General features: G+C 42.4%; 1 protein-coding gene across 6 annotated transcripts in view; it reads left to right on the top strand.

Moving 5' to 3' along the window:
- The window catches only part of LOC121275666 (FH1/FH2 domain-containing protein 3-like), a 592,370-nt gene that overhangs the window by 546,872 nt on the left and 21,855 nt on the right, over nucleotides 1–23,643 (top strand). For 4 of the 6 annotated variants that reach the window (XM_041183184.1, XM_041183186.1, XM_041183188.1 and 1 more), the window contains 3 exons: nucleotides 2,041–2,231; nucleotides 10,987–11,179; nucleotides 22,234–22,257. In XM_041183184.1, coding sequence (XP_041039118.1) covers nucleotides 2,041–2,231; nucleotides 10,987–11,179; nucleotides 22,234–22,257 — 408 coding nt within the window. The remainder of the gene's footprint in view (nucleotides 1–2,040; nucleotides 2,232–10,986; nucleotides 11,180–22,233; nucleotides 22,258–23,643) is intronic. The other 2 variants (XM_041183185.1, XM_041183189.1) reach the window with 1 other exon arrangement.

Genomic DNA, 23,643 nt, shown 5'->3' on the forward strand with positions numbered 1-23,643 from the left:
TAACTGTCAAGAGAACATGTACACACATTGTGCCCGTTCCAGCTAAACAAAATAAGAGACAGCCATTCGCGGACTCATTCCTCAGAGCAATGCCTTGACCAATCAGGGTCGAGCTGCCTAGTTTAAATTTCAAACAATGCTAGGCAGTTAACTGCCAGTCACCATCACTGGTGCAGTCTCCATGGTTACACTTCTACCAATCAGAGTCCACTTGCCAACCAATCAGCACTTTCTTCTCTTATAGTATAAATTGTTGTTTTCGCCTTATATTAGTATGCTTGCGAAGTGTCCTGATGAGTGCAAGATGGAAAACTTTGACATGTCTCCTTTCTCTCAGCACTACTCAAGTTCTGCACTAACAAACAACTAATCGCCAAGACCATTTCATTTTTTATGTTCTTATTTCTCAGCCATACAAAGGGGAGGGCCTAATGCTAACCCTTGATCCTTCCATTTCTCCATTCTCTTAAAGCAGGCATCCAGTTTTGTTTTTTCCCTTTGTCAGTGTGCCACCAGTAACAAGAATCTGCTGGCCTAATCAATTTAGGCTTGGCCAGTAATGGGAATGGGGCGTTTTGTAAAATTCTGCTGTCAGCCATGTAAAGACAGGTTTACGATCCAGCTCGCCTGTTGGGAGATTTGGTCCTATAGCCTCTTCCTCGCTGGAGTAACTATTTGTCATAAATCAAACACAGGGAGCAATTGGGAGTTAGCATTTGTTAAACCAATTGCTTTATCATGCACAGGAGCTACGCAGAATCCCTGAGGTCCTTTTGTCTTACAATGGTTAACCATTTTACCACCTGAAAAGGAGACCTCCAAGAATGTTGCTGATTGCCTGTGTTTACTGTAAAACGCATCAGTCTAATACAATAGGTATCACCTTTCAATATGGTTTTTCAAAGGAAGCCACTGATCCAGTCATAATCTTAATCAACCTTCGTGTAGAATTCCTCTGCTACACAGCTTGTGGCAGGAGCACAGAATGGGCACTTAGAGCCCATGAAATCAGGCAGAGATTGTACTCACTGGATCTCTGCCCTTTGTGTACCTGCTTGCAATAGACTGCCCTAAAGTAAGTGACAGCTTCATATCAGTCTAAAACTCAATGCTGAACTCTACGGAACTAAGCTCGGGCAAGTTTCTCCAAATTTCTCCTAGGCAATATGTGCTGTGCTTGGCAAACAATGGATGCATTGTGTCTTTAACAAGCTATTTCCAGGCTTGTGCATAGAAAGAATAGCTCCTTCGAGACCTGTTGCTTCATGTTATTTCTCCCTCCTGCCCCCTCAGCTGATGATGGGCTGCCACTATTGGCCGCAATGTGGAAAATGCAGCGGAGTAAAATTAAGTGACTACAGAATAGAAATCAAAATGTTATTTTAGTAAATGTTTGTGCTCTCACCATTTAGATATACTGCCAAGGGGGTGAATAGAATATTGTTACATTTTGGCCATCCTGTGTCACTGTCAAAATGCTTCCGCAGGTCATACTTGCTCTACTCTGTCCCAAGAACATACTTAACCCCAATTTGCTACACTGCGCTTGGATGATGTCCCCATTTCCTGCACCAGTGACTTTTCTGGCTTACATAATACAATTAGGACTACCAATCTTATTGCGCTGAGTACCCTTACAGGAGATAATTTTCCCATTGGTTTGAATCATATTCAAATCAAAATTAAGAAATAAAAAGAAACAAAAGCAGAAAACACTGGAAACATTCAGCAGGTCTGCCAGCATCTGTGGGGAGAGAAACAGAGTTAACATTTCAGACTGATGACTTTTCATGACAAGAAGCATTGTTATACCCGCTCCCACTGCCCAGCCTCCATGAAGTCCGGCCATGGGTAGGTCTAACGGCTCATTCTGAATGATCTGCATTTTGCTGGCACTGTCCTTTCTACTTCTGCTCCCTGGCTGCTTGTTCATATGGGACTGACTTCAGCAATAAAGAAAGTCACTCTAAACCTAAGGGGGGGGAAAAAAGTGATTGTGAAGAAAAACTCAAATTGATTGTTCAAAACTCTTATTCTCAGGTGGACTTTGACCAACTTCAAGAAAACCTTTGTCAGCTGGAGCGGAGGTGCAAAGCCTCTTGGGATCACCTGAAGGCAATTGCAAAACATGAGATCAAATCCACCCTGAAGCAAAAAATGTCTGAGTTTCTGAAGGATTGTGCTGAGAGGATCATCATTTTAAAAATTGTTCACAGGAGAGTAATGAACAGGTACAAGATGTGGATGCTTATTCCCAAATGCCCTCTGTTGTCTAATTCCCTCCTGTTTGTGAGAAATGCAAGGATGTTTTCACGATAGTTTGTTTCAGGGATTTGTTTTTATTCCAGAAAGATAGGCAAAGGGTCTAATTTTGTTGAAGGGATTTTTTTAAAAAATTTTCATCCAAAAAGCAGGGCAAAAGGGTTGAGACACCTGCAGAGTTGTATGTAGATGGGAGAAAATGCACCAGGTGGGTTGCGAGATAGTGCACTGAAGCTGTTTTTTTAATTAAAATAAGGTTTTTGGCTATGGATAAAATTAAACATTCATGGAGAATTATGATTAATTTGAATATTCCTTTATTTTTCCTCTTGCTTTTTTTTTGAAATAAGTGCAAGTTTATTCTTGTGGACATAAAAGATGTTTTTGAATGTGCACACATCCCTTGGGCAGTGGAAGGGTGGGGAAGCAGTTTGTTGAGAATTTTTAAACCTGAGTATTTACAGGCTACAGTTTTGCACTGTGTTGCTACAGTGAAAAGCAATACCAGCTTGCTGCACTTAGACTAATGGTCCTCATGTGCAAGGGGCATACTGAGCATGTGAAAACTGAAAGGAATGGTGATGCTGTAATGGAACACTTAAGCAATGGTCAAAGAGAAGGGTTTGAATGGAAGGTGAATGGTCGCTAACAAGATATTCTGGAGAGTGTGAACATAGGAACTGAATGAGTTGTGGGTCAGAAATAGCATGCCAAGAAATGATGGGACATGCACTCAATTCAATCCCCTCCTTTCCCCTGCCCCTCATTTGTGGAGTTCCTGATCTTAGCCAGTCATCATAGGGCGATGGTTCCCTGCAAAGTAGAAAGGAGGAATCAAAGGTTATCCAAACTCATACACCTGTTAGACACCAGTGGCTGAATTTTACAGCACCCCCCATCCCTACCTTTGTTGTGTGGGGCAGGGGCCATCGCCAGGTAGAATATAAGTGGTGGCAAGTCCACCCCTTCCCACTCATCCCCGCGCTGTGCCCCATAACACACTAGGTGCGCGGCTGCCGAAATCAGCAGCCCACCTGCCATTTTTAAATAAAACATTAACGGTCAATTGAGCTTGCTATCAAGCCAATTGACTAGAATAATATGCTGCCCACGCCATAAGATGTTTGGTGTAGGCAGGCGGGTGGGAGTGGGCAGGCGTTTCTTTTCAGGAAACTGCTAAAAGGCGGGGAGTGCCCTAAGTGTATCGGGGGGTAACCCCACTCCACCATTATGGCCCCCTTTGTTCCATCCCACCTGGCCTCCAAAACCCACTACTCTCAACCCCCCCTTGCCCTTCACCACCGCAACCCCCCCCCCCCACCACAAACACTTTCCCTGGGCCCCCCAATCTCTCCCCAACCAATATCTCCAACTTACCTCTCCCTGGGATTCATTGCTTTCTTCATCCATAGGCATCCTTGCAGTCCCAGCAGCATCCGCTCCTCAGTTCTGGTGCTGCTGGGACTGCTAGAGCTGCTGACCAATCAGATTGGCTGGCAGCTCTCGAGGGTGGGACTTGCTCCCACCGAGGGGTGGAAGTCCCAGTCTCTGTTCGTTTAGCCTGCTGGCAGCGCATTATGGCTGCAGGCCAAGGCTTTTTTCAGAAGTGTCGGTTGCCAGATGACTGCTGCAGGGTGAGGGGGAACAAGGCTAGCAACACGCACCACACCCACCCCAACCCCAACCCGTGAAATCCAGCCCCAGGTCAAAAGTAGAATCGGTAGCGAACAGGTCATCTACCTACTATCTTGAAGAATATATGATTATATCTGCATTATTGCGTCAAAATGTTCAGGACTCCATGTTGCCATTATTGCCAGTGTGTGCCTAGTCTGCCAAGAGTACAAATTGGAACTCAAGACTGGGCATCCATGAGGTGCTGTGGGCCATCAGTGGTCCTGTGTTATAGCCTCACCAGGTTGACACCTTGTTTTTAGGTATGCCCAAGTGCTGCTCCTGGCATGCCCTCCTGCACTCTTCATTGAACCCAGGTTGATCCCCTGGCTTGATGGTAATGGTAGATTGGGGGATATGCCAGGCCATGAGGTTACAGATTGTGGGTGAGTACAATTCTGCTGCTGCTGATGAACCAAAGTGCCTCATGGATGCCCAGTCTTGAGTTGCTAGATCTGTTGAAAATGATGGGGCCTCTCATAAATGTCTCACCTGAAAGATGGCATCTATAATGGTGCCGCAGTTCCTCAGTACTGTGCTGGAGTGTCAGTCTAGATTTTGTACTTGTGCCTCTGGAGTGGGGGGCATGAACCCACTATCTTCTGACACGGAAGCGAGAGCACTACCAACTGAGACACAGCTGAAACTTGTGAAGTGGTTCACGACTTTGCTATTTGAGGGGAAATTGCTTCCAATTCCAGGCTCAGTAACTCCTCCCAATCAGTTCCTCCAGTGAAACCATCAGTGCTCAGTCTGCAAATGAATATTCCAATGGAATCATAAGATTAAGCCAGAAAAATGTGCAAGAATATTGACATAAATTATACCTACATGCCATAGTTCATTCTTTTTGTTAACAATCACAATGTTCGTTACCATAAAAATCTTATTTGCAAACAAGCAATATGCGAATTGTAAGCTGAGATTTTCCAGCCCTGGTAGCCGCCAGCATCTTCCAGTCTCACCGAAAGCTAATGGATTTTTGGCTGGCCCACCGCACCCCCGAGGCAGGTCCTTCCATAGAATCATAGATTAGGACAACACAGGAGGAGACCTTTCAGCACATCAGGTCTGTACTAGCCACTTCAAAGAGCAATCCAGTTGGTCCCCTACCCTGCTCTTTCCCCACACCCCTGTGATTTATTCTCCTCAAGGATTTCTCCAATTCCCTTTTGAAAGCTCCCTTTAAATCTGTATCCACCACCTTATCAGCCAGTGCTTTCTATATTGCCTGTGGTTCTTTTGCTAATCACCTTAATCTGCGCCCTTTGGTTTTCAATCCTTCAGTTATTGGAAACAGTTTCTCTATCTATCCTATCTAAAGCCTTCATTATTTTAAACACCTCTATCAAATCTACTCTTAGCCTTCTTAGCTCCAAGGGGAACTACCCCACAGCCTGTCCAGTCTATCCATGTAAGTGTAATCCCTCAACACTAGAAGTATTCTAGTAAATCTTTTCTGTACCCTTTCGAAAACCTTCACATCCTTCTGAAAATGGTGCTGCACATTATTGGACACAGGACTGGTTGGGTCACAGCTGAAGTATTCAATATGGGTTTTGCATAACTTTCTGGCTTTTGTACACTCTGCCCACACTAAGATCCATATCCTTTAATAGATTTGTTAACCTGTTCTGTCACCTTTGTAGATTTGTGCACAAACACACCAAAGTCTCTCCTTGAGTGTCCTTTAAAACTTTACCAAGTAGCTTTGTATTGACTCTCTTTCTTCCTACCATAATGTACCACCCCACACTTTTCTGTATTGAATTTTATCTGCTATGTGTCCATCCATTCCACCAACCTGTCTACAGAGGAGTACATTAACCTACCTGTCAGGTGCACTGCTCATACCCCAGGTCCTGGGCGGATGCAGCCTGCTGAATTCCTGATCCTCTTCTTATAGCAGAGGCGTTTGGCTAGACTTTCTCATTTACAACCTCAGTGACATCATCTGAAAACACAACATCAGGTTCCACATGTACAATGACAATACCCAGTTCTACCTCAGCACCCCTTAACTGTCTCTGTGTTGTTGTGCTGTTTGGCTCACATGTATTACTGTATGAGCAGGAATTTCCTGTAGCTAAATATTGCGAAAACCAAAGCCGTTGTCTTCAGTCCCTGCCACAAACTCCATTCTCTAGTCACCAATTCCATTTCTATCCTGGCCACTATCTGAAGTTTTGCAACCTTGGAATCCTATTTGATCCTGAGATGCGCTTTCAACCACACATATACAGTCCATCACCAAAATTGCTTACTTCCCTTCTTTATGAGGCAGTATTTTACTTTTGTTGGTCTGGCGCAGGCCTGACCTGATCACAGGCGATGATGTTGGGCACTCCTGTGATCTTTTGGTTGGCATGCGTGCCACTGACTCTTGTGTGTGCCCGCTGACAATTAAGGGACCTATTAAGGAGGTAATTAATTTGTATTTTTCACTGTCCACTTAACCGTTCAATTGGCAGGCAGGCAAATAGGCCAGGCGGCCTTTGCATTTTTTACCAAACCTCATCCACGGGCTTGTTTGAGATTACCAACGGCAAATTGAAAAGCGGAAAAAAATTTTCAACTTCATTTTAAACATGTCCCTCTTCGTGTGATTGAATCACACGTGGGGATGTGTTTATATCATCTTTTAAATCTTTACTTTTGTTTCGCCGATTCTTCAGCTCCTTGAGGCAGCTCTGTGCCCTCAGGGAGCTTTCAGCACCCGCTGCCATACACATGTGCAGACTTCAGCACTTGCCCCCACCCTGGCAACGCTGAGCGTGGCAGCATGCGTTTCATGTTGGTTGGCCATTAGTTGGTCATCCAGCATGAATTTGTGGTCGGGGCCAATCGAGGGTGGATCTTTTTTCCGGCTGCCCGCCGTGCCTGCCCGATGAAAGTAATATTGCTTGTCCCCGACTCTGCCTCAGCTCGTCTGCTGCTGAAACTCTCTTCTATGCTTTTGTTCCCTGTAGACTTGGCTGTGCCATATCCAACTTACACTATCCATAAACATGAACTCAGTCAAATCTCTGCTGTCCATAACCCTACCTCGCAGCAGGCCTCGTTCACCCATCACCCCTGTGCTCACTGACCTATATTAGCCCCCAGGCCACAAAGCCTTGCTTGTAAAACCTTCAGCCTTGTTTTCAAGGCCCCTCCCTCTGTAACCTTGAACCATTTGGATCTCAAATATCTCTTGTGTTCCTGTAATTCTGGCTTATTAAGCATCCCTGATTTTAAAATTGATCCTAGTGCCTTTAAAAATGGCACTTGGTGAAAACACACTTTGCTTAAAGAGCTTTGAATTTTTCCAAACTATTTCGGTGGAAAATGGCCATTGGCGGCTGTGCCTTCATCTTGTGTTATCCTCTGGAATTCCCTTCCTAAGCCCCTCTGCCTCTCTACCTCTTTTTGTTCCTCTAAAATAACCTTTAAAACTTACATCTCCCTATCCTACTATCTCCCAGAGCATTTCAGCATCAAACTTTTTTGATAATTTTCCCGTAATGTGCTTTGGAATGTTATGCTAGGTTAAAAGTACTAAATGCAAGTTGTTGTTGGCTTCGTTACACACAGAAGCAAGGAGAGGCACAAGCTTGATTTTCGTGCCATTTTCCACCGAAAGGGTTTGGAAAAATCCAAGGCCCTTTAAGCAAAGTGTGTTTTCACCAAGTGCCATTTTTAAAGGCGCTAGGGTCAATTTTAATTTGGAAATTGGCATCGCCAGGGCAGTAATGGCATCGAAATGGGATTGTTACCCTTAAAGCCCCACTGCTGCCACTTTTACAGGATCTGCCATTGGCCTGTGAAGCTCCTGTTGCAGGCCCTTTTTAAAATGCAAGTCAGGTTCCTATGCTGTACGTAGGACCACGTGTACCATTTCAGGACAAAGCAGGTTTAAGCCTGCACTCTCCAACTAGTTTCATTAGCGACAGAGCCAGTGGCCCTGAGAAGGTAAGTTTTACATTTATTTTTGAGAGGGCAGAGGAAGCAGGAGTGCTTCTCACAGGAATCAGGGCTTCTGCTCCAGGCACCTCCAAGCCCGCAACCCCCCACCCCCGCCACCACCATTTGCTTTTCTACCGCCTGGCAACCTCTGGGCCACTGAATATTGGATTGGGCTCAGTCCGCTCAGCTGCATCAGGATGTTGCTTTGTGCAGCAGCGCACCAGTTAGAGTTAGGAGGAGACTGGGCCTCAAAATGGCTTCAGCATCTTTGCTCCTGGAATGGATGGGCCAGCCCAAAGTTAAAATCAACCCCACCTCGTCAAACCGTGCTTGACACGCAATTGAAAGGCATGTGAAATGGAAGTTGTTTCCTCCACAGTCAAAGCTTTATCAATTCATTAGCTTGTCCAGATAAATGGAAAAAACATCGCACACCCATTGTGTTGGAAAGTCCTATAACTCTGCTCTGTCAACAGGACAGATGAAGTCAGGCAGTTTGAGAAGGCCATGAGGGCAGGCAGGCTTTTAAACAGAGAGCTGAAAAAGCTTAGGTAGGTTCAAAGTCAGAAACATTGGGGTACATTAAGACCTCTTGTTTAGGTCCAGTAAGGCAACTCAGTGCTTTGGGGAATCATGGAAGTTCTTCACTTTATATCAGTCCACAAAGATAATTTGTACTATTGAATTATATGAATCTGATCCCAGCCATAACTCTTAACTCACTGTGAAATAAAACAGCTTAATGATGTTTGTCAGGCCGCACCTGGGGCTGAAGCTTATCTATATTGGGCAGGTTGTGAGGGAGTGGGTGGGCGCGGAGCCGATCGCCGCCTGCAAGCCGCTATTTTACATGGGTGGGCCAATCAAGGCCCACCCAGTATAATAGGTGTTCCGTAGCGCTAACCACTACCTGTGCGGGTGGGGGGGGAGGGAGAGTCAGAGAGTCTTCGCGAAAGAGTGCAGCAATCTCCTTGAGGCATGGAGCTGCCTTTGGGGGGATTAAGCACATAATAAAAGTTTTCAAATAATAAAGTTTAAAATTATTTAAACGTGTCCCCTCATGTGACAGCATTACATGAGCTGGGGCATGTTTGTGAAGTCACGAAAATGTATTTATTTATTTCATACAAGCTTCAGGAAACCTCATCCCGCCCGTGGATGAGGTTTCCTGAAAAACGCGAAGGCCGCTTGGGCTCTTCGCCTGCCCCCCCCGCCGACCTTAAGATTGGACGGGCTGCGTTGTTAATGACTTTAATTGTTTTTTTAACGGCCTTAATAGGCCTTTGACAGTTCGGCGGGCGCGCAGCCGACTCTAGCGCACGCCCACCAAACAAAATATCAAAATGACGTGCCATGACATCGGGGCGCATGCCTGACATTTTCTCACGTGTCATTTTACATGTCAGCATGTCAGCCCCGCCCCTGGACACCGACTAGAAGATTCAGGCCCTGGTAGACCAGGGGCAGAATCTTCTGGTCGGCATGCGGGGGCAAGCCGTAAAATGAGGAGACATGTCTGAGTAATTTTTTTTCTCTTTTTTGCAATGCTTTATTCTTAAATTAATCTCCCTGAGGCAATGCCATGCCTCATGCACAAAAGAGTGCAGGCCCCGACTCTCCCTCCACCCCTCGCCCGGACAGGTCGTGTTGAGCACTTCCAGGTGTGTGTGACGCTGGGTGGGCCTTAATTGGCCCGCCCACATAAAATGGCAGCGCACAGCCGATCGCGGGTGGTGATAGGCGCACAGCCCACCCGATGGGGAGAAAATTCTCCCCCAAGTGTTTTCAGACCAGTTACCGTAGTACTCATCTGAAATAAATTACTATCAGCCCGAGGTCATTGGGAGATCACATCCCCAAGTTGCTTTATTGTGCTAGTATATATCGGACAGCGTGAGTCATCTATGAAAACAAGATGTTCAGATTGCTAATGGGAAGCTGATACCACTGGACTCAAGAAGAGAATTACAGCACACTTAAATTTATAACCGGTATCCTAAGGAGAAAGGCTTAAGAAGATGTAAAGTGGGTGCCAAGGTTTGGTACTGAGTTTTTATGTACAGGATCTTTCACTGCTTATGAGGAGTTGTGGGAAGAGGATGAATAAAGAATGAATGGGATACTTCCCTGAGATTCATCACCTCGGTAGAGAACCATGCTACTTTCCACTCACAAAAATTAACCTTTACCCTTCTGCGATTGTGCTTTCCTGCAACCTTTAGGGGATGTTATGATTATTTTCAATGTCTAAAATTTTCCCAGGTGCCTATATATGGCTTCCCCAGTACCAGTTGGAATGGTGGAATCACACAATAGTTCTTTCTTGACTAATCCACCAGGATGCAGAAGTTCTAGACACTCCTGAAGTGTGCCAAAAAGGCACTGTGCAAACTTGGACCCAAACACTCACCGTAGGTGCAGTTGGAATTTAATTTTCCCCAAATCCATCCCTAAGTTTTGTTGAATGTGAAGATGTGTTTGAAGTTTCCGTTTGTTTATTATTCCACCGAATATTTGAAGTGATTCTGTTGAAGCATTTTGGGCCTGTAGTTGTTCCATCTGTTGCTCATTCCACAATGCTGCACAAATGTGACATTTTGTTGATTCTATGAACAGTGAAACAATAGCGTAAACTGCAATTAAACAATAAACCGTGCATGTGGACTGGCACACCAAATTCTGAATCATCAAAGGGGAGAAACAGAATTATAATCTGTTGGTCTTTCAGTTTGACAAGATGACTGTAGTGCCCCTGAAGCCTGCTCATTGGGATCCATGGATAAGTGAAATTATCCAATTTTACAGAACATCTCTCTCTTTCTCTCTCTCTCTCTCTCTCTCTCGCAAAGGTACCTCATCTCTATAAGCTCATATACATTGGAAAATGATTGTGTCTGTAAAAATGCTTCTGTAAGGAATGCTGTCCTTAACAACATCCCATTAAGTGTTTGTAATTCTTTCACTGTTTGTCTAGTATAAGCCATTACTGTTGACTGTCATGCATGCAAAATTTGGTCCAGTGATCAGATATTCACATGTGAAGAGTGCAATGTGGGAACAAGTGGTTCTGAACAGCATGTTCCTTCCTCCCCCTTTACTTTATAGATTCCATGCATTTCTACTCTTCATGGGACATCCCCCACATGCAATCAGAGATGTGAACATTCACAAGTTCTGTAAAATCATCAGTGAGTTTGCTCTTGAATACCGCACCACAAGGGAACGAGTGTTGCAGCAAAAGCAAAAACGAGCCAATCACAGAGAAAGAAACAAGACCAGAGGCAAAATGATTACAGATGTAAGTAACATCATATTTTTGTGTTGCCGATATTCACTGCGGTGGGCGGGTGGTGGTGGGGGGGGCCGGGGGGAAGCGGTGGTCAGCATTCACTGTTATCCACTCTGCCAGAGCTTCCAACACTTCATGAGTCGGCTTCATGGGAACCGTGGGTGGCAATGGGTGGATGATCTGGAGTTTCAAAGCTTCTTTACCTCAGAGCAAAGAAATAATTTAGTGTCTTTTGGAAATAAGTTGCAGTTCTGTGAGCCTCCAGCTGAAGCATTGCCAGGAGGACACTCTCTTATTACAAGATGGAAAAGGTGATTTTTGCTGGAGTCCTCTGCAAGTCACTCACCATCACTAGCAGTGACCTTTTAGTTTTATTTTATTTGTTCGGGATGAATAAATATAGGAATGAGTGAGCTGTAGAGTTCCCTTTTGATTAATGGCCCCTGCTTGGTCACACTGAAATGAATCTGCCACAGAAAAATGTAACCTTCTCCCTTAACCAAAATGCAAAATGCCACAGGGCTTTGTACATGTGAGTTTTAAGAGCTTGAAAATATCTGACTCATCTTGTTGGCAAAAAAAAACTAGAGACGAGTGAAATCATACAATTGGTTGAGTTCTTATATCTTCAGAACCAACTAATTTTGCTGTAACATTGGAAGAAAGCTTCCTCTGAATGCTGTGTTGAACTCATTGAATATATCTGTGTTGTATTTTACAAGTTCTGTGCTGGAACAGAGGGAGAAAATCTTTTTTTCCCACACTGTCACTGTTCGTCAAATATTGGGTAGAAGTAATTCACCATGCAACAATTTCGGGCTCAATTCTGTTGGTTGCACACTTAGAACTGTTTTGTTTTTTGAACTGAAATGCCGACATCTACTATTTGGGTTTGGATAACCTCTCATTTTTGTCTGGTCCCAAAAGGATTAGCTGTTCTTTTTGAGTGATTTGATATCTTTGAGACATTTCACATTGCACCAAGGAAGATGGCATAATTGTGCTCAGAGGCAGTAAGTAAAGCAAATCTGATGTAGGTGCATTAAAAGGTCAATGTTGAGCCAAAATAGTGAAGAATTCCTGCCAATTTATAAATCAGTGGTGCGACTGCACTTCGAATAATATGTACTGTCACCACAGTACAGGATATTGCAACTATTGAAAGGGTACAGAAGAGAGTAACTGGAATGATTGAGGGAAAGGAGGGATAAAATTAGTTAAATCAATTATATAAATTGGGCATGTTCTCACTAGAAAAGTGAAGATTGAGAGATGATATAATTGCTGGGGGTTTTTTTGGATATTAAAGGAACTAGATAATGTAGACTGTGACCAGGTCTTTCATCTTGTCCAGAGTAACTCTTTTGAGCCAAAACCAATTAAACTAAATTAACAAAGTCAGGGACAAAGTAAAAGGCAGCTCCTTAAAGGGAAAATGCAAAAGACAAAATTCAAAGGAAACTTACAAACATCAAACCAAAATGTGATCAAAGGGGTCGATAGTAGAACCTGAGGAAACAGGATTTCAGCGAACAATTAATTGATCAACCTATGGGACAGAGTCCCTGGTCAGACAGTGGAATCTGTTACTATTGATTCATTTAAATGCAAATTAGATGCATGTTTTTTCATAAAATAAGATTTTAGTATATAGCTTTTGAGTAATTTGAAATGGGGGCATGTGGTACACTTGAAATACTTGGGAGGAAAAAGGATTCCATATCTCCATTGAGATTTTCCTGAAGCCTGAGTCCCTTATTATCTAATTGATAGAGATTGCTTGCTTGACTACTGCAACAACAACTTGCATTTAGGTAACATCTTTAATATGGTAAAACATCCCAGAGCTCTTCACAAAAACATCATCAAACAAAACTTGAAACCGCGCCAAATAAGGAAGTATAAGGACGGATGCCCAAAAGCTTGTTTAAGCAGTTGCTCAAAGGAAGAGAGGGAGCTCAAGAGACAGAGAAGTTTAAGATGATAATTCCAGAGCTTTGGTTCTAGGCAACTGAAGGCATGGCTGCCAATAGGATAGTGATTTCCTTTTTAAAAGAAGAGGTGGGAAAGTTTGGGGAGGCTAGACAGCTGTTTGTGAACAACTGGATCCTTGTTGTATCACACAACTACCAGGATAGCAGAAGGTGATCTTGATGAGCCTTGGCCTTTCCTATATTCCTGTAAAATGCTATTCTACTGAGACTGTTTGCATGCCATTGCCAAAAGTGCCAAAAGGAAGCTGTCAGCACAGGCTTGTATTGGTCTAAGTGAGACTAAATTCCTAAAGGTGATATGAAATCACTGTTCCTTCACAGTATAACCACTACAGTGCACTTAATTTTTGTTATTGTGTCAATGTAGAAGAAAAGAACGATGTGAATTTTGGAGAAATGTTATGTTTTTGGACTTAATGTTGGGCATTCTATATGAAATAGGCATCTTGGCAAATCCTGCAGGTGTAGCTCATGTCCTGCCCTCACCCCAACACTTAATAGTGTCCAATGTCAAAGTACATTATACTGAGACCTGAAATTAAATAAAGAACCCTTACTATTGCACAATGGCTTCATGCTGTGTCTCACACATAGTCTACCACTATATGATTCCCCTCATCTACAATAAGTGTATTCAATATACTCTCTATTGGTTGAATGTTCTGACTATAAGTCAGCACATAATTTATGTAACGTGGAGTAGATAAATGAATCATTATCGGTAGGAAATGATGTAATGACACTTATTTATAGTCTTATCCATGATAAATGCAGACGGATAGAGCTAGATAGATACAATCAAAAGCAATGAAGATACTTTGCCTGACATATCTCTCAATATACATTGGATCATGAAAACAGATGTTCACTTAAGTGGTGAATTACTGCTACAGAGCCAAGCTAACTGAGCTATTCTGCTACCTACAGACTTTAAACTGACTTCTGGGATCAATCCAGCCACAGAAGTATCATTCCAGATCTTTCGACAATATACTGAAACAATGCCCATTCATAAGGAACTACATTTTCTTAATTACATTACATGGTTAGCCATTGTTTGATGTTACAAGGGATGCTTGTTCTCTAGTTAGAAAAATCTGTGATAGTTGGACCTCAACCTATTATGCATCAAAGATACTGGCCAGGATTTTCCAGCCCCATCGTGGGCGAAAGATTCGGTGACCCAGCCAAAAGCCCATTGACTTTTGGCGGGACTGGATGATCCCGGCGGAGGGTTGAGGGGTGAGGGGAGGGCATGGAAAATTCTGCCCACTGTAAACAGGTAACTGATTTGCAAGTACATAAGCCTTCCTCCCATTCAAGCAATCTGTGTCCCCATCCACATATAGTGGGAGTAATCAGGTTGTGTGTACCACAAACTTCCAGAAATCTACATGCCTTTGCCCTACCCTGAGACCTGACTATTAGCTTGACTGGTATGTAAATTCCCTCCCAGAAAACATCTAGCAAAGACTCATCTTGAGAACGTTACTACCATATATACTCGCGCAAAACTCAAGTTTTTTTAGACCAAATTTTTAGACAAAAGTTAGGGGGGCAACTTATACATGAGTAATATTTTTGAGCATTTGAAATCCATGCATGTTGGAGGGACAACTATTATTTTAAGGCATGAAGAATATTTACCAATCACCAGTAAACTATGCCATGCTTTCAGTAGTCTAAGCAGCAGTAGCCATAGCCTAGATTTCTTATTGGGTACGACAACAGCAAAACCTCATTCAACCACCATGATTCACTTTAAATCTACAAGTTAAGATTTATCTCACAGGTTAATTTATGTTAATTGTAGTGCCATTCTCTTCCCATTGTCTCTTGTAACAGAGGAAAATGTACACAAACTAAAAGCATTAGCAGATATGGCCCTAATATCAGGAAATTAAAATTACTGGTAGTAATAGGTTACTTATCGTAGCGCTGGCCAATTTAGAGGGCGGAGTTGATGGAATTGCAGCTTCCAAGCTGGCGACACTAGTGGCAGTGTCTGTTGGTGTTTTGCTGGCATCCTGCCTCTGAATAGATTTATAACTGACCGTATTTCTCATGCCAAAAAGCTTTATAAGACATAATATGGAGCGTGGTACCAGAGGATATTGTGATTAAAATGTAGGTAATTTAATAGTATTGGTAATATGACTATAACACCAGGCAATTGTTATTACCGGTAGTAACTTGTGTTTACACTATATTTGATATAGCATTGTAAACCAAAAACCAGGAAAACAACAATGCTGTTGTACTGTCCCCCAGAAAATAGGGTTGACTAAATCTCATTTTGCACCGTCTCCAAGGCCTTGACATCTTCCCTGTTGTGTGGTGCCTAGAATTAGGCACATGTCTCCAGCTGAGACCTAGCCAGTAGTTTATAAATGTTCAGTATACCATGCTTGGTTTTGTACTTTGTGACCAGGGTTTTGCATGCATCGGGAGGGATCGGTCGCGGAGCTGACTGCCACTGCGAACGGCTCCACACCGCAATTTCACGCGAGCAGGCCAATTAAGGCCCACCCTGTGTGGATAGCGAGCAGTAGTGCTGAGCGCTACCTATGTGGGCGGGGGGAGGGGGGAGGAGGGAGAGTCGGGTCCAGCTTCAATCTCCCTGAGGCACAGAGCTGCATCAGGGAGATTGAAGCACTTCTTAAAAAAATAAATACAATAAAAATTTAGTGAAACAGGTCCCCTCATGTGACAGTGTCCACATGAGATGGGACATGTTTTTATTTTTCAAAAAAGAGTTTTTGTTTAATTTGTAAAAGCTTTAGGAAACCTCATCCCGCTTGTGGATGAGGTTTCCTAAAAAATGTGAAGGCCGCTTGGCCTTTTCGCCTGCCCGCCAACTGGTAGGTTAGACGGCAGCATACAATTCTGGTTAATTACCTGGTTAATGTCCTTAATAGGCCTGTCATTTATCGGCAAGCGCGCGCCACAGTCGGCTGCGCGCCCGTCAAGTGACATATCACGCGACTTTGCGATGACATCAGGATGCATGCCCGACATCATCGTGCGTCATTTAACATTCCGGTGTGTCAGGTGTGCGCCCACATGCCGAATGGAAAATTCTGCCCCGCCTCTCTTTATAAAACCAAAGTTCCTGTACATATTTTTCACAACCTTATCAACTTGTCCAATCAACTCTGGAAGGCCTGTGCACGTGAACCCCTGGGTATTGTTGTTCCTGCACACCCTTTAAAATTGCACCATATCATTTATATTGCCTCTCACCTTCATTCTATTGGCCAAAATGCAATGCTGCACATATTCTGCATTAAATTTCATCTGCTATGTGTCACCCATTTCACCAGTCTACATCCTCCTGAAGTCTCTTACTACCCTCATCACTGTGTACTGCAGTTTACCCCAAGTTTTGTCCCATGTGCAAACTGAATTTATGCCCTCTCCACCCACATCCAATCCGTTTATATATATCAAACAAAGCAGTGGTCCAAATACCAGTTTCTGGGGATATTGCTCTGCAGTCGGGAAAAGCATTGCCTGCTTTCTGTCCCTTAGCAATTTTTACATCCATGCTGCTACTATCCCTTTAATCCATTGGGATTCAGTTTTGCCAACAATCCAATCTGTTACGCTTTCACAAATACTGTTTGAAAGCCCATGTACTGAACATGAACCCTTGTTTCTTTGAAGAACTCAATCAAGCTAATCATACACAATTTACCTTTTTATAAATCTGCATTAGCTTTAATCTATTAACCCATGATTTTTTTTTTTAACAAGTCACAGCTTTTTCATTTATTTATTTTTTTCACAGGGCGTGGGCATCGCTGGCCAGGCCGCATTTATTGCCCATCCCTTATTACCCTTGAAAAGGGTGGTGGTGAGCCGCTGCCTTGAACTGCTGTAGATCGCAGTGCTGTTAGGAAAGGAGTTCCAGGACTTCGACCCAGTGACAGTGAAGGAACCACTAATTAATTTTGTCCCAGATTATGGTCTTTAGATTTTTTCTGGGCATAGATGTTAGGCCTTTAGTTGTATCATCTTTATTGCCCTCCTCTTTTTTTGAATGGCATTTGAGCAGGGTATTGCCTTTTACCCACAGATGCAATAATTTTTTGTGTGTCTGCTTAAAACAGTGATGCTTTTTCATCACTTCAAGGAGATCTAGTGCTCTCCATCTCAAGCACTGATTTAATATTGGTTATATGTAACAAAATACTGTTCCTTGTCATTATTTTTAAAGCCCTGTTTTAGGCCAAAATTTAACATTCCAAATTCAGATCTGATGGTATGGAGTGGGATTATTTTATGATGTGAATCAGTTACCTTTGCTTACTACCTCTCAAATGGTTCTGATACCATCAATCTCAGTGCTTAGGACAGTCAATGCATATACACAGTACAATGAAGAAAATCCTCCAAACAGCTAGTATGTCAAAGAAAATACTTCAGATGGTTACAACTAGCTGCCCTTGTTTCTGTTAGTAAATGTGGATTTATGGAGCTCTCTCACAGCTTTGAATGGTACACGATCTACACCAGTCAATGGGTGCACTGTTGAAGAATTGATTAAATGTTAATTTATTCATCGTTCAACTAAACATCCCTCCTGCAATGATTTGAAAGAAAGAATTCCAATTCTGTAACGCCTTTCACATCTTCAGAGTGTCCCAAAGTACTTCACTGCCATGAAATGCAGTATTTACTGTTGCATTGTAGGTAAATACAGTAGCCAGTGTGCATGCAGCAAGATACCATAAACAACAATGAAATAAATGAGTGTTTAATCAAAAACATTTGAAATAGATTAAAGGATAAATGTTGGTCAGGACATTGAGAGTACTCTTCCCCGCATTATCCCTCCCCCACTCCTCGTCACCTAATGCCATGAGATCTTTTACATCTTCTCTGAACATCCAGACAGAGCTTTGGTTTAACATTTCAACCAAAGGAATTTTTTGGGGGGTATTTTTGGCAAAAATAGATTTTATTCATAAAATATCTGAAAGATCATTACAAAACATTTCAAAATGACCATCACAAAAAGTGCAATAATATTCAAGTTTTCCACATAGATCATGTGCACTCTGAGGTGCTTCAGTACAATCAAAGGAACATTACAGACATTGCAAAATGGTCATAACAGACAGTCAGACAGTGCAATGGTATTTAAGTTGTCTACATAGATCATGTTGCACTCTGAAGTGCTTCAATACAATTGTGATACATGTAATATTCATTGCATAATTCAATAACCCAAGGGGGTCTATACAATTCCCAGCCCCTCAGATTACTATGGCTGAAAGGTCTTAGACAGTGACTTTCCCCCATTGCGCCTCTGCGGTGGCTGGCCCAAGCTTGAGTGCATCCCTCGGTACTTAGTCCTGGACCTTAGAATGTGCCAGTCTGCAACACTCGGTCAGAGACAACTCTTTGCACTCCAAGACCAGTAAGTCCCGGGCAGACCAAAGAGTGTCTTTCACCAAGTTGATGATCCTCTAGCTGCAGCTGATGTTTGTCTTGGTGTGTGCCCTTGGGAACAGCCCGTAGAGCACAGAGTCCTGTGTCATTGGTGCTGCTCGGGATGAACCTTGGCAAAAACCACTGCATCTCTTTCCAGACCTTCTTTACAAAGGCACATTTCACAAGGAGATGGAAATCGGTCTCTTCCCCACCACAATCACCTCGAGGGCAATAAGTGGAGGAGGTAAGACTCCTCACATATAGGAGGGATCTGATCAGGCGGGCCTTTCTCACCACCAGCCAAGACTTCCACAAGTCTTGGTGCTTGTTGGAAAGTTTTGACAATAAGGCATTCTGCCAAATGACTTTGACAGTCTGCTCGGAGGACCAACCAACTGGATCCACCATGACAGCTTTTCCCGCAGGGCATCTAGGATATTATGTGCCAACCACTTCCTGATTGACTCGTGGACTTCTCTGCATAAATATTTCCACGGGGGACAGGTGGTACATCACAGTCCAACTACTTGGAGTGTTCCACGGCAGCGTGGCCAGATCCATCCTTCACAATACCAGGGACAGGTAGAACCTCAGCTCGTGGTTACACTTGGTCTTTGCGTACCGAGGGTCCATGCAGAGCTTGATGCAGCCACATCTCAACCTAAAGAATATTTAAAACAAAGAAAAAAGAAATTACATTTATATAGTATACAACCTCAGTATAGAACCAAAATAAACTTTACAGTCAATGAAGCTCTTTCGAAGTATAATATGGGAAATTTGGCCACGAATTTGCATGTAGCAAGGTTCCACAAACAGCAACGAGATAATGACCAGAACATTGTTTTTAAGTGTTGCTTAAGGGATAAACGTTGGCTGGGACAGTGGGAAACCTCCCCTACTCTTTATTAGTGAAGTGGAAGCTTTTACTTCCACCTGAGAGGGCAAATGAGACGTTGATTTGACATCTCATCCAGAAGACAGCACATCACACAGCGCAATGCTCCTGCAGCATTGACATGTCAGCCTAGATTATATGTTGAAATCTCTGGAGTGGGGCTTGAACCCACAACCTTCTGATTCAGTTACGAATACCACCACTGAGCCAAGTCTGATGCTGATAATATTTTTTTCAAAACAGTGCAAGTCCTGCAAGAAACATCCAAAGTTGAATGGCATGAAATCAAATGACTGCTGAAAGAATTCTGCTCCTTTCTCATTCAATGGCAGAATTTGGGTAGACAAATGTATCTACATTTCATCACCATGGAAATGTTCTATATTTCTAATAATAGCCTTTCAATTGGAGTATCCTCGTGGCATGGGCTTTGTCTGGTTCCTTTGTTAAATGAGCACTCTAGATTGGGTGAGGATATTTTCTGTGTCTCAATTAAAGCACTGTTTCTTCAGCATTCATTCCATGGTTTGGTGGTACAATGGCGTGGGACGTGAAGTTGTTAGCTTTGCTCACTACTGTTCTGAATATTCTTATTTCAGTTGAAGATTTCTTTAAAACAGAGGGACAAAAAGTCATTTGGCAACAAGTGCACAATTCTAAATTGTAGATTTTTCAATCTTACATCTTATCTCTATGTGTTTGGATCTAATTTATACTCAAGCTATATATGCAGGTACCTTCTCAAGGTAAACATATCTTGCCTAAATTACAACATTGATTACGCTATTTTCTTAGCCATAAAGCACTTTGGGACATCCTAAGATCATGAAAGGAGCTATATAAATGCAAGATTTTCTTTCTTAAATTACAAATTGTTTTGACTGAGTGTAATATTAATCATACAGATCCATCATATGTACATTGATCCAACCAGTGTCTACTGCATTATCCACCAAGCCTTTTGCACAAATTTATCAGGAATATGATTTCTTTTCTTTGCCAATTATTGTACATAACAGAGCTCGATGTTTAATTTGTTACCTAAAACTCCCTCCCTACACTGTGTGATCAGCAACAGTTCTAAAAGGTTGTTCACAAGGGCAGTTAGGGATAGTCAATAAAAGCTGGCCTTGCCAGCGATGCTTATACCCATGAATGAATTATTTTAAAAGGTGGCTGCCTTAGTAATTTTCTTTCTTGAACTTGACTCTTGGGTCTATAAACTTCTATTATAACTTCTCCCACTGCCGATTTAAACATCATTGTAATTTGCTAAATTACCTCTGCCATTACTATCAGATGCATTGCTCTTTGGGAGCTGTGCCCTTGTCGTGGACCACATGCTCTTTCTATCTTACAACCTCTGCAGAACAGATTTACTGTTGAAATATTTGAAATTTACAAGCTGAAACATCTCAATTAGAAAAACCTACAGAACAAGAGGATTGTTAAGCTTGCTGCATCGGCATCTGAAGGCGCACAATTTTTTTTTCCATGTTTTCCACAAAACCACTGTCTCAGCCCCAACTCAGCCCTGAAGATATTGCAAAAATTCAGATGCTTTAGGATTGGCAGTCACTTGACTCAAAGGAGGTTTTTCTTTTAATTGAGAAAATGATTTTAACTCCATCAGCTTCCCCATCTGCATTCTCGATGAGCCTGACGGTGAACAACTTTGGTACTTTGTTCAACTCTGAACAGAGCTTTCTACTGCACATTTGAGTATTGCCAATGTGTCCTTCCGTTCCCAAGGAATTGAGTAGTTACAGCCTTATCTCACCCCTTCACTGGTGAAATTCTCGTCCCCACCTTAATCATGCTGTTCTCCTCTCCACTCTTCCCAAACTTCCACCTGTGCAAATCTTTGAGTCTGAGTGCCTACCCATATAATAACCCATACATACTTCACCCTTGTCTTCGCTCAGCTTACTGGCTGTCGGATTATTTAGCAAATGAACTTCAAAATACTTGTTTTCACTTTCAAACCTTTTCCATAGCCTGGCTCCACCCTTCAGTTATCTTTTCAAGCTTTGCCACAACCTGCCCCATTGCATCTTGGTTTGCCCTCTGCTCCCTATGTTCCTCCATCAGATGTTGATCTTTCAGCCATTATGAGAGTGGTGCTTGACAAACCCATTGAAAACTTAAGGTTTAACCAAGTTGAAGACCTGTTAAGATGTAACTCAGTCCAGGATTGAACTGAAGACTGGATTGCATAACAAAATTACGCATATAATCATACAGCACAGAAGGAGGCCCATTCGGGCCATCGTGCCTGTGCCAGCTCTCTGGAAAAGCTGGCCTATGTTCTGTTGGGCATCCAGCACAATTGCTGAAATTTTGAGTGATTAAGCTGGTTGAGTATTATACAAGCTGGACAAGAGGCATGTTTGGTGGTAGTGAGCTATGACTCAAGAGACATCTGAGCTATTTACTGTTATTTGCTAAATTCTATTTACGTTGTAGAAAAATAAATGAAAGGGGCAAAGCTGTTGAGGCAAGGATTCTATGGAATTGCACAGTGTGATAATAGTCAGTACCAATTAGTGCTATCTGGCAATGTTCAGCGTGTCTCTATATGTATTTAATATGATGTGGATAAGCGTGTTTACATCCATTCAATGTATTTCTTTTGTAAATGCTTTTTGTTACAGTTCTAATTGTTCATTTTTCTTTCTGTATATCATGCCATTCCTCTTCATTTTCTTTTCCTCCTCCCATCTCCTTTTTAGACTGATGATGAAGATGATGGTGAGGTATGGTTGCTGTCTGAGATTGCGGTGACCATTGTCTTGTGGATACTGATTGTCACTAACATCACTTTGATACTAACTGTGTTGTTACCACGATGCATGGTCAACATGAGAGGCAAATGGTGACCAGGCCCTCCTGTTGAATTGCACCCTACCAAATGGCATTAACCTACCGGCCTGTGTCCGAGTATTTTGACAGCATAATTTCACTTGTTTTAATGCTTGGGGAACTTCTGATATACTAATTTGTTGGTAGATCATTGTAATGGTTTCTGATTCTTTCCAGATGTAGATGTCAAAGAATGTTCTCAATTTCTTTTAATGCTGAACACAGACATCCAAACTTTCCATGTCCCTGTTTAATCTGATAGTGCATATTCAGACATCTACATTTGGAATTCCTTTGCTCAAGATGTTACATTATTCTTCAATAGTTTTGGTTTTATTGCAGATAAATTCATTTGGAGACAGCCCTTTCATCAGTACAATTTATCCACAAATCCCCAACTAAATCTTTCAGAATACCATACATGCCTTGTAAAAGGGTGCTTGCTGTTTTCCCCATTTACATGCAGCAAGGCCATTCTCAATGCTGAATAGATAATCTGTAATTAAAAACGGATGTTTCTGCAAATACCCAGCAGGTCTGGTGGTACCTGAGAAAAGAAAATGTTGGATAAAATGAATAACCAGACTCCCAGAATGTTATGTTGATTGGGTCTCTTTCAAAGGGTGCAATTGATGCCTTGCATTTTAGCTGTATGGCAGTCAGATGGGATGATGGTATTGCCTTAAAAAATGTGAAGCTTTCATCCTCCATAACTAAATACTTCTTAATAACACGATTAGAAGTAGGGCTTCCATTTATTGAAAATGTAGATCTTGTCTTTTGCCAATGAAGTCTGTGTTCAACAAACAAATGTTGGAAATTACAAAACAGCACTTCACCCACTAAAATGCAACTCAAGTCTTCCTGATGTGGATCAGCTGAATGGATAGTCCATTGATATTCCGCTGATCCTTCCACACATTTTTTGACAGAATGAAAGCGTTGATTAGAGCAATAAAAAAATTACTGTGCAAAAGGGGACCATTCAGTTCACTGTGCCTGTGCCAAAGGAATTCAGAATTAGCCTCAAGAGTTTTTTCACCAGAGCCTTGTATCTTTCTCTGGATATAGAGGATTGTGTTTGAGGTACTATTTTAGCTGTGTCTAATGGTGCTTTTAATGACAGTTGGTCAGAACTGACTGTAGTCGGTGAAGGAATGGTGCCATCCTTGGTTAGGTTTACTCTTGCCCATCTCTGTGAGCTTTTACAGGGCAAGGAATTAGAAGTGGGAGATGGAGTTTGTGTGGTGCCCTCTATAGGGCATCTGGAAATTTTGTGA

Source organism: Carcharodon carcharias, chromosome 3 (assembly GCF_017639515.1).
Source record: "Carcharodon carcharias isolate sCarCar2 chromosome 3, sCarCar2.pri, whole genome shotgun sequence".
In the NCBI taxonomy this organism is placed as follows: Eukaryota; Metazoa; Chordata; class Chondrichthyes; order Lamniformes; family Lamnidae; genus Carcharodon; species Carcharodon carcharias.